Consider the following 12,104-nt stretch of genomic DNA (forward strand, 5'->3'; position numbering starts at 1 on the left):
ACATTCTCTTAAGGGTAAATAGACGATACCACAACAAAAGTATACCAAGCATCTTACCCTATGTCAAGACTTTATTTAATTGGCAACAACACATGCTACTCATGGTGTAAATCTCAACAAAAGGAATATCATGTTATGAGCTAAATAACTTGAATACGACCCTACGTTAATCATTAAAAAAAGAGTGAATTTCGTAAAACCACATGTTCTATGGTCAAAATTGCAGAAAACTGCATGCATTATGACTTTTGACTTGTGACACATAATCACATATTTTTATGGTCTAAATGTTTCATAAAACCCCAGCTTGATTCAAATTTCAATTTGATTTAGCATGTATGAAACAATATTTTTCAAAGTAGTGAAAAGTTAAGCTAACAACCTTAATCAAATAGGAGTAGACCTACTTAAAAGCAAATGTTTTGGGACGATGGTTTTTCCATGTCTTAATAGGTATTGAAGTCTTTCTTACTTCCTGCAAAACTATGCAACTCTGTTTGCCTTCTGATTTGTATTACTAGTAGTTTAATTAAGAATGAACATAATTTTACATAAATTTCAATAAATAACTTGAAAAATTTAGAAAAATACTTCCTTCCAATAAAGTCTAATTATGTGTGCATGACTAATTGACATATCCATTATATTGGTCTATCTTTCATCCCAAAAGAGAGAAAAAATTGTCTTGTTTGTTAACCAACTCCACAAGACTACATTGGTTCTGTTCTAGAGAATTATTTTCAGGTCTACAATTATTGCATTCTGGATTTGGGACTAGTAAAATTTCTTCAGGATTATTGCTGCTACTACTGTTTCAGATGCGATGAAATTTGAAACTTCTCGTGGGGGCCATCAGTCCAACACCAACCGAGCTTACCTACAATAGGCGACCACGGAAATATGCTCTCTCGCGAGGTCCATCTCGAAAAAGTACACGAAAAAGCTCCCCGGAAGGGAAGACGACCTGGTTGCTCGTGCTGCCCCCGAGATCTAACCAAAACCCGCCTCCCATCTCACCTCGCCTCACCTCACCATCCGACGAGCCCCCGGATCACCGGCTCCGACCTGTCGCCGGCGGAGAGCGCCGCGGGATCCAGGCGTTGAGGTTGGGGAGCGGGGCGTGTGTGCCAGGCGCTCGGGCGGGGGCGAGCGGGCGGCGACGATGCCGGTGGCGGCGTCGGCCATCTACTTCCTCAACCTCCGAGGGGACGTCCTCATCAACCGCCTCTACCGCGACGATGTCGGGTGCGTAGTACCGTTCGCAATCATCCCCCCCCCCCCCCCCCCCCGTCGCCTCGCCTCGTCGTCTCGCCGCGCCTCCTGCGCCCGCGCCGCTCGTGGTTTGGAGTGGTAGATCTGAGGCCGTTGGGATCGATTAGCTCCGTTTCCTAGCTCGCCGTTGCGCGGATCGCGCGAGGTCTAGTGGATAGCTCGTGAAGTTCCGCTCGGAAAGGCTTCGATTAGCGAACGGGATGCGGGGATTGACTCGTTGCGTGCTGAAATTTGGCCCCTACCCTCAGGTTGTCGCAATACCATGTGGTTGAATTTCGGAATGGTATCTCGTTCTTTAGCTTGTGATTGTGGAAGCTACTTGTTTTGCAGCATGAAGGAAGATGCCACTGACTGAAATACTGAATAGGAGAATTAGTTCGATTTCACCTTGGATGGCTGTGCTGTGGTGGTCGATCATCTGAAACAATTGACTTTATACTATTTCCCCTCCACATTCTGGATTCGATGTTGTGTTGACTGAAGCATTTCATATAAGCTGACTGCTGCATAGCTCATATGATCTTTCCTAGTGGTTTACTATCGAGAAAGATATAGCAAGTGGCCTTGTTGTTTTTAATACGATAGCCATTATTTTGTAAGGGTGCTAAAAATGTAAACTACCACTAAACATTTTCGGTTTGCTTGTCTTACTTTAAACCAGTTTTTTTTTCGTATTTGGTTGCGTGCAAGTTTACTGACCACCTGTTTTGCTCATCATGTATGACTATACAGGGGAAATATGGTTGATGCATTCAGGATGCACATTATGCAAACAAAAGAACTGGGTACATGCCCTGTTCGGCAAATAGGAGGCTGTTCATTCCTTTACATGAGGATTAGTAATGTCTATATTGTGATCGTGGTTAGCAGCAATGCTAATGTTGCTTGTGCTTTCAAGTTTGTCGTGGAGGTATGCAATTTATATCATCTTTGAATACTTTGGAATAAAATAAATATAACATGCATACATATTACATCTCTATGATCTAGATGAATATGAAGCTCAAGAAGTCAATTGTTGTTTTTTCCGCTAGAAATGGTATGTCTATGCCAGTGTGTTGTAGCATAGATGGCTAGTCTAATTCATTAATAAGTCCAGAGCAAAAGAATCTATTAGTTACTAAAGAGGCATATGATTTTTCTGAAGTTACCTGTTTAATAATAATAATTATTATTATTATTTTAAATTGCAATATGCCGTCGAAAAGTTTAAACAGTTGTACCATCTAATGATGGTATGTTTTGGGGGCGACTAGAATTTTCTATCGCTTAAGCGTAACTGCGTAAATGGTGATGATTTTTTAAGGAACCAAAAGTTTTTTTTTCCTTGAATGGCTACATGATCGATGTTCCTTGTTAATCATTGCTGGAAAATACTCCTTAAGCCATATTTCGATGCTTTCTATAATTTCTTAAGCCCTGTTTCGATGAGGCTGACTGGGCGTAGAATTAGTTTAACTAGTAGGTTGATGTGAGTCAATAATGAAGCTTCAGTTATAAATTCTAGACATATATCCTTCTGATACCTGCATATCATCCTCTAGTGTTTTGAACGGTTTTTTATGTATGATTTTTTTTGTAAATTACCAGGCAGTGGCTCTTTTCAAGTCATACTTTGGTGGTGCTTTTGATGAAGATGCTATCAGAAATAACTTTGTTTTAATCTATGAGCTTCTTGATGGTAAGGGACATCTTATTTTTGGACTTTGTTCATCAATTTGCACTGTGGATGCTTCTATTTACCTGTAGAACTGTCTCTCTCATCTAACTGTGCAGAAATTATGGACTTCGGTTACCCTCAAAACCTCTCACCTGAAATCTTAAAATTGTATATAACTCAAGAAGGAGTTCGGTCGCCATTTTCCTCCAAGGTGAGAAAAATGTGACATTGAAATAAGATAACCGGATAAAAAGTCACATCAAATAGTTTGTTGCTTATTTATTTTGTGTGAAAGCATCTGAATCATTTTTTTTTTGTTCTCTGCACTGATAGCCTTCAGATAAGCCTGTTCCGAATGCCACTCTACAAGTTACTGGTGCTGTTGGTTGGAGAAGAGAGGGTCTTATGTACAAGAAAAACGAGGTGCCTGTTCCAAATGCCACCTCCAAGTTTCATCTGTATTTGGACATATTATGCATTGCTAGCTAGCTAGCATTTCTAATAATCCCAGCTCAGCATAGATGCTAGTAATGTCAGAACGCTGCATGTATTTCGACACGCAGAATAGTTTTCATACATATTGTCAATGCGCACTAGATTGCCTGTTACAGAAGTAGTCCATACTTTATCTGTTGATTTCTTTGTTGCCATTTTGGTTCTGCATACTTTATTTCTTTTTAGCACTTTGCATGCTCGTTTTAGCATTGAGATACACTAATGTAGTATTCTTTTCTCTTGAAAGGTTTTCTTGGACATTGTTGAAAGTGTAAATCTTCTTATGTCTTCTAAAGGTATTTCATGGATTACTCTGATTTTATTGTACTGCTCTGATGTTTTTGTTGTCCTTAATGTTGCTTTGACTGATGTTTAATGTGGAAATTGCCTTCTCTGCAGGGAGTGTTCTACGATGCGATGTGACTGGGAAGATTCTTATGAAGTGCTTCCTTTCTGGAATGCCTGATCTGAAATTGGGATTAAATGACAAGATCGGGCTTGAAAAAGAAGCTCAACTCAAGTCCAGGCCTGCAAAGAGGTATCACTTTATCAATAATTAGTACATGAAGAAAAAAAATTGAGCATCTGATTTTTCTGATTAGTATAGTTTATATGGTATGTACACAATCTTTACTACTTTAACTGAATTGTCTGCTGGTCGGTTCTCCTTTTTCCTCAACAGCGGAAAGACCATTGAGCTTGATGATGTCACATTCCACCAGTGTGTCAACTTGACAAGATTTAACTCAGAAAAGACAGTCAGCTTTGTGCCGCCAGACGGTGAATTTGAATTGATGAAGTAATATTATGATCCCTCCTTATGCTTGTATTAGTTTTCCCCTGTAGTGACATTTTTATTCTTTACTTGGCTTTTGACCACAAAATTCTGTTGTAGATATCGAATCACTGAGGGTGTAAATCTCCCATTCCGGGTTCTACCAACAATTAAGGAATTGGGCCGAACACGCATGGAGATAAATGTTAAAGTAAGTGTGCATATCTGAAATTGTGAATGCATGAGGCCATTATCACGTTTTCTGACACGATGAACCTTTTACACAGGTTAAGAGTGTTTTTGGTGCTAAGATGTTTGCACTTGGTGTTGTCGTCAAAGTCCCTGTTCCAAAACAAACAGCAAAGACTAGTTTCCAAACCACATCTGGGAAAGCCAAATATAATGCTTCAATTGATTCCCTAGTGTGGAAGTAAGTGCAAATTATTTCTATATAGCAGTTTATCTATGAGAAAGATGTTCTTTGGCTTTTCTTTTTATGGGTTAGGTCTTGTTCTGGCAGAGCATAAACATAAACCTACCAATTTTTGTTGGTTACGGCGTACAAAGCTGTATCCGATGCTATATTGGCTCAATTTTCTTACTCTTGAAGAGCTACTCCTTGCCAATTTTGCCACAAATTTATTAGCATGCCTTTTGCACTCATAAGTCTTGACACACTTCTGGAATTATAGGATCAGGAAGTTCCCTGGACAAACTGAGGCAACCATGAGTGCCGAAGTTGAGCTGATTTCTACAATGGGGGAAAAGAAATCATGGAACAGGCCACCAATTCAGATGGAATTCCAGGTTAATTTTACCTCCTTTTGAACAACCCTCTTATCATTAGCAAAATCTGTCAGCTAGTTCATTTTATTTTTGAGCTTACAGAAAATGCAATGCTAGAGATACCGTAATAGTTATGAATTAAACTTGAGCATGCCCAAGAAAAAAAATGGTATTCCATCATTCGTTGGCCTTTGAGTATGTTTATTATCCGAGGTATTATCTTGAAGTGTTCTTACAAAAAAAAAAACATCTTCTGCTTCGTTGTTATGCTGATAAAATGTGCCTTCGAGTTTGGTTATCTTGTTTAACCGTGCTTTCTGATTTGTTGTTTCTGTAGGTTCCTATGTTTACTGCTTCTGGGTTACGAGTTCGGTTCCTTAAGGTACGTGCAGGGAATGCTAATATAGAACCTTTTTAACACGTACCAGACAGTTCAGAACTCATGTTGAGATGCATATTCCAGGTGTGGGAGAAGAGCGGTTACAACACCGTTGAGTGGGTTCGCTACATAACAAGGGCTGGATCATATGAGATAAGGTGTTAGCGACAAAGAAAAAAGTCCCAGGTATTTGGCACGGTTATTTCAAGGATTCGCGGAGCTTTCTTTCTAGTACGGCGTCATGAATGATCATAAAGCATGTATATTACATATGACACCACTTTTTCTTTAAGCTATTACTTTGGCAAAGGGCAGAGCAGAGCAGACAAATTTTCCTGGGTTCTTGTAATCGTTTTGACACGGGATATCTAGTATCCCCTGAGTCTTGTTTGTGTGGTAGGGCATATTTTCATTTGTATATGAGAAGATGGCGGTAGCGTTTGTTCTTGTTGATCAATATACATATACTCATTGGCAGTTTGTATTGCTTTCTTATTAAATTGATGGGTGAATTCACTTGCAGAAGCAATGTGTATAAACATGTGACTCGACGGTGCTCGAGACATCGACTCCTGAAGTATACAGTGGCTTAACATTTTTTGAGGTTTTTTTTGCCCCTTTGCGAATGACTATTTGTGATTGCCACCGGAGTCCATGCGTTTTATAGGGCTTACATTGGTATCGAATCAATTTTCGTAGGAATCTGAAATATTTCCTGCGTTTCATCATAGTAGTTGATGGGTTGAGATAGAGATAGAGAAAAACTGAGGAGTCAGCTGATTTTTATGATAGTTATTTATTAAGATACAAAAGAATAATTTAATTCCTACAAAGTTGAAATCAAAAGGTATTCTAAAAAAATATTACTACGCCTAGTACAAAGGTGAAAGCTTATTTTAGAAAAATATTTTAAGAATAGGGTAGTAGCGCGCGCATCCGATTCGATATGGCACGCATCTCCGTGGCGTCGTTGACACTAACAATGTCGCGTGATTCGTACGGGAGTCGGGACAGCCTCCCCCGATTTTTTTATATATAATAATTAACAACCTATTAATTAAATATCTAGTAAATGATAGAGGGAAATTTTAATTGTAGGATGGATGCTAAACGCTATAGCGTCCAGGAATGGACGCTCTTCGTAACAATGTCCAGACCTGGACGCTGTATTGAACGACGTCCAGCATCCCGTCAGCCTCGTTCAACATTCGGTCGTTATCATTTGAATAAAATCAAAATGGGGAAAATAAATCGAGAAGAGGATCCGTCTCGTCTCGACACTCTCGCGGCGGCGCGGCGCCACCCGTCCGCTGCCGCTGCCCTCCTCCTCCAATCCAGTGCCGAAACCTGCTCTCATCGCCTCCGCCGTCCGCTTCCACCCCAGATAGCTTCTGCGCGTCGCCGCAGGCGACGTGCCGCTGTCATTTGCCTCCTTGCGCCAGAGGCCACCGCCACCAGTGACCGCTCGACAGCGACGTCCTCTATGCGGACCCTAGTTAGGTTTTTTGTGCGGTCGATTGTTTCAGCAATAAGATTGTTTCATCCTGATAGATTTACTATTGTTGTTTGTGGTGCCATGGTTCCGTCAAGTTCTCCAAAAGTATCAATACAATGAAGTATTTGACTATTGGGTATACTCAGGAAAAGGTTGCAGTATAGAGCATGGAGATAGGAGTGCCCATGCAGAAGATGGCGGAGGCCAAGCTAGTGACTCAACAAACAGTAACTCTGTGAGAATCAGCTAGCTGCCTTATTTTATCTTGGTGAAACTAACATTTTCGTTTGATTTAGGTTTTCGGGAAGTTCAACACAAGTAGTTGAGTGCCAAGAAAAGTTTCAAGAAGCACAGTGCAACTAGCTTATATATTTAAGTGAACTTTTTTAGATTGTGGACGCTTCTTCGTATGTATAAGAACTTATCTAGTGTCCGGATATATACTTGGTTTGAATCGTTTTGTTTTCCTAGTTGATGCAAGAACGCATTGTACCTATTGTTAACAACAAAATTTGGTAAATCATGCATCGGATTTGGAGTTAAGGCCGAAGCGGATTTAGGAGGAAATCGATAACGGAAACAGGGTATGAATCGGCTTCGGAACCGCATCGGCTATAGTGTGCATCGGCAGTTACCGAATCGGACAAGGCAAGCCGATGTAGCCAATTCCGGCAAGATGATATTGGAATCATTGTCGGATTGAGTTGATGTGCTTCATGATGATTGCCACGTACGGATCGAGTCCGAAGAAGGCAGTTGTATCTATTAATTAGGAATAGTTTGTTAGTTTCCTTTTATCTTTAGGAAAGTGTGTTTAGTGTCCTATAAGGACTTTATCTTTTCCTTTTATCTTTAGGAAAGTTTCTTTCTTGTCCGACAAGGACTTGTATCAACCTATGGGTATAAATATGTACACCCGGGGTCATTGTAATCTATCAATCGCTACGATCAATACAATTCAGCGCATCGCCACCCTTTTTACTTCTACTTTTGTTTTTTACGTTCCGGCGGAACTTGGCACCCGATGCGGGGCTGCATCGTCTTCGATCTCCGGCGAAGGGATAAGTCCAATGTTCCGCCGGTCCAGGCAATTGTATCGTCTACGTCGGCGTCGTTCAAGGCTGCATCAGTACATTCGACCTCTTGGATTGCTCTGGTTTGGATGATATATTTGCCTACCTATTTATCATATGTCTCTGTTAATCTAGTCTTAGCATATCAATTTAGCTCTATCGGCTGCTTCTCGTTTTAGGGTTTCTGCCGGTATCGGCTAAATCGCGTTGCTAGATTAGATTAGCTTAGACATCTACCACCCTGAAAACTCAGTCAACGGTTTGATTGTCTAGATATTATGTTTCTTTTCGTACTTAGTGTTGCATCAGTTAAGTTTGATCTACTAAGTCGTGCTTAGAACCATAATCTCTAGACTACTTCTTGATTGCCAATAAGGGTTTCATCGGGGTTTCAGCCGATGAGTTATCTGGACATTGCATTGGCTCATAAGGATTGCATATACATATAAGTTGGATTTAGCCGATGACAACAAAGGTTTCACTGTTTAATCTAATCTTGTGGATTTCATGACATCGGGCCTCCAGCCGATGTATGCTTTAACCTTCAGATCAGTGCTTATTCTATCATATCAATGCTAGCCGATTGGTTTATACTGGATTATATTGTTATTTTATTACATCATCATCAGCCGATTGCCTTTATATTATTGTCTACATTGGACATATAGCCGATTGCTTAAACCCTATCGCTATCGGCTGGTATCGGCATCGGCTATTATCGCTATCGGCTGGAACTACTCCATCGGCTTGTCAGCTGATCGGCTGTTTTGATCTACTATTTGCATATCTTGTCAGTTGCAGGATCAAACTGACTAGCACGCTCGCATCTCACCAAGATTTGGACCTGCACTGGAGTTAAGCAGATCTCCCAGGCCGATGTGTTCGATTTTTTCGTCAACACCTACCCAGATTGTTTGTCCTGTATTTGTAATTGACACAGTTGGCTGGATTATTGAAATATATGAGTATAATTTATCTAGAACCATATTACGTTGATACGATATGCAGCGATATTAAAATGAATCGACATACCTATATATAACTACAAATTGATTGATCCAACGACGAGCTATATATCTGTTTTAGAGGCAGCCGGACCAGATAAAGGAAAAGCTAATGCATGTGTGGGCACTTCAAAGGCAAAAATTATACATTGATAGCATATAATTAAGTAATTAAACATGCTCAATCGCCAACAAAGTGATCGAGCTAACGTTGCTTAGGACAACACGAAGGCTCGCTAGCAAGAGATGTCAACAAGCGCTTGCAGTGGCCGGTGTGGTAAGGCAGTAAGGCACATTGGGTCGCACCAGACTGTGGACGCTGTTAAGAAGTGCGTCCCGAGCTAGACGTGTATTATAACAGCGTCCACACCTGGACGCTGATGACAATAGTGTCCTTACTACTTTGGTAAATCCCTACAGATAATTACTACTTATTTAATTTGTGAAGAATTAGTTATTATAAATAAAAAAATCGGCAGCCTCCTCTTGATCTCATAAAAATAAACTTCATAAAATCAAGTTAGATATATTTTTTGAACTTTCTTTTTTTTCTCTAATTTGCAAATCTATTTTTCGATCTCGTTTTCATATTCAACTTTAATTGTCCATCTTATTTAAAACTTTTTTGAAAATCTAAAAATATAAGTCAAGCATAAAGTACTACTAATACTTTATAATATACTAATAGCAATAAAAATATTAATCATATTTTTTTAAAAAATAAGATGTATAATTAGAGTACTATTAATGTTTTATTCTAATATACTAATAGCAATAAAATTATTAATCATAAAATAATTTTGAATAAAACGAGCAATTGAAATTGAACACGAAAATTTATATCTGTGCTTATTTTGGATAGAGGGACTCGATTGGCTGAGTTTGAAAGGAAAGGAAAAGAGAAAATCGAGAAGATATGCAAAATGAGGTGAGCTATTAGCGTATTAGTGGATGATGAGTATAAACTATTTTAAATTTTAAAAATAAATTAATATGATTTTTAAAGTAACTTTTCAATAGAGTTTTTTTCTAAAAGAACGCATCGGTTAGTAGAAGTAGTAGTTTGGGAAGCGAGGTGTTTTCTCTCACTCAGGTGCGTTTGGATCTAAGGCTAGCAGGGGCCTAGCCTAGCCTGGCAAGGCCAGTCGTTTGGAATCAAAAAAAAATCCTAGCCCATGGGGGCGAGCTAGCCCATAGGAGCGAGAAAAGGCTGGCTCACAAGGGAGAGCCGAATCGGCTCGCCTCCGACGGCAAGCTCCTCGCGTGAAAAAAATCGTTGATAAGGACGAAGCGATTTTTCCCAAAAGTTGTTGCTTTCTTCAACAACCAGTCCCCCAATTTCGTCCTCCTCCTCCACTCTTCGCTAAAGAATCGGGCTTGCAGATCTCGTCGCTCTCTTTCCCCCACTCTTGGCTGAACTATAGGGCTCACAGATCTGGTCAATTTGCAATCATCCTCCTCCCCTTGCCGAACTGTCAGGTAATCTCGTGCCCATATAAAAATGCTATAGAGCCTCCAGTCTCCACGCAGTAAATCGGAGAGCAAGGCCAACTCGATTTGAGGAGAGCTTGTTCTTGCAGAAGTTTGCTGCTGGACACATGATTGCTCGTGGTGAGAGCTGAGAAGCTCCTAGATTTGATTTCTTCAGCCGGCGGCGCCTCGTCTGTCTAGAGAAGCTCCCAAATTTGATTTCTTCCGCCGACGGCACCTCGTCTGTCTAGATTTGCAGGTATGAGGACCTTTTTCTTTTATTATATCTCTCCATCTTCCTGCCATGGATGGATGTATGCGAGCTGTATATGTTGCTTCATGTACTATTTCCACATCCAGTAATCTTGCTTTGGGTCTTTGGTGCTGGATTCTGATTTTGCATGAATGGGGATTGTCGATGGTATGTGCAGTAGTAGCTAGGAACTTTCTGGCCGTCGGCACCAATCAAGAGTAGAAGTATGCATTATACATTGATGTTTGGTATTTGCTCTTTAGACCGTCATTTGTCCATTAATTTTTTCCCTTGTGTTCATATTATTTGACACTGCCGTATAGCCGTACTTCTATATAGTGTTTGATTAATTGGTACGAAAAACAGGATTCAGAACAAACATGAGTTGCAATACAGGAATAAAGGTGCTTTTATCGATCAGCACCTAATAAGTATTTATTATGTTGATACATAGTTTTATTTTGTTATTCTCGTTCCTTTTTTTCTGGCGCATTTACTTTATGCATATTACTCTGCATGTAATCCAATCAGTATTCATTTTTTTATATTTTTATTTATAGATGGATGGCAGTGCACTAATTAATAGAAGAATTGCATTCTTCAGTGCATTCTTAGTGGCATACTGGACATTGATCATATATAAGCGCAAGAATAGTGACCCTATTAGATACTCGTTGTTAGAGAAAAATAGAGAGAGGATGGTCTATTTACAAAAACTCTATTGTGGTGAGGAGAGACATTGTATCTGTGAACTACGTATGGGTAAAACCGTGTTCTTTAAACTATGTCATAAGCTACGTAGTATGGGAGCATTGAGAGATACTTGGCACTGTAATGTAGAGGAACAGATTGCCATGTTTCTCACTACAGTAGGACATCACAAAAAAAATGGTGATATTGGCTTCCACTTTACAAGGTCTGGTGAAACTGTGAGTCGGTACTTCAATAAAGTATTATATGCAATCGGGCATCTTGGACCAGAAATGCTTAGGCATCGCACGCATGATACGCCATCAAAGATTTTGGGCAACCAAAGGTTTGATCCTTATTTTAAGGTATAACTTTATTCACATTTCATCTAAAATTAAAAACATGTTGGAGTTTTGCATGTACTTACTTGGTTGGTAATTGAATGGTCAGGACTGCATTGGTGCCATTGATGGGACCCATGTTCCATGCAATGTTCCATCTCGAATATCAGATAGATTCCGGGGTAGAAAGCCATTTCCTACACAAAATGTTCTTGCTGCTGTTGACTTTGATTTGATGTTTACATATATTAGTGCTGGTTGGGAGGGTAAGCACATGATTCAACAGTACTGAGACACTCTCTTGAGCATCCTAATGGCCTACGAGTCCCTGAAGGTTGCTGCACCTCTAATAATTTTATATCTCAAATATAACTTATGCATACACCTAGTAGAATTGATCATGCTAATGAT

At 39.8% G+C, this 12,104-nt stretch overlaps 1 protein-coding gene across 1 annotated transcript; it reads left to right on the plus strand.

Moving 5' to 3' along the window:
* Positions 1 to 913: 913 nt before the first annotated feature.
* Positions 914 to 5,867, plus strand: LOC127764235 (AP-2 complex subunit mu). Its single transcript, XM_052289085.1, has 13 exons — positions 914 to 1,245; positions 2,005 to 2,182; positions 2,863 to 2,953; positions 3,049 to 3,143; positions 3,266 to 3,355; positions 3,675 to 3,723; positions 3,827 to 3,965; positions 4,110 to 4,226; positions 4,323 to 4,413; positions 4,490 to 4,632; positions 4,895 to 5,009; positions 5,326 to 5,370; positions 5,452 to 5,867. The coding sequence occupies exons 1-13, from the start codon at positions 1,163 to 1,165 to the stop codon at positions 5,530 to 5,532; spliced, it is 1,317 nt and encodes a 438-aa protein (XP_052145045.1). The 5' UTR covers positions 914 to 1,162; the 3' UTR covers positions 5,533 to 5,867.
* The last annotated feature ends 6,237 nt before the right edge of the window (positions 5,868 to 12,104 follow it).

This window comes from Oryza glaberrima, chromosome 2 (genome assembly GCF_000147395.1).
Source record: "Oryza glaberrima chromosome 2, OglaRS2, whole genome shotgun sequence".
Taxonomy (NCBI): Eukaryota; Viridiplantae; Streptophyta; class Magnoliopsida; order Poales; family Poaceae; genus Oryza; species Oryza glaberrima.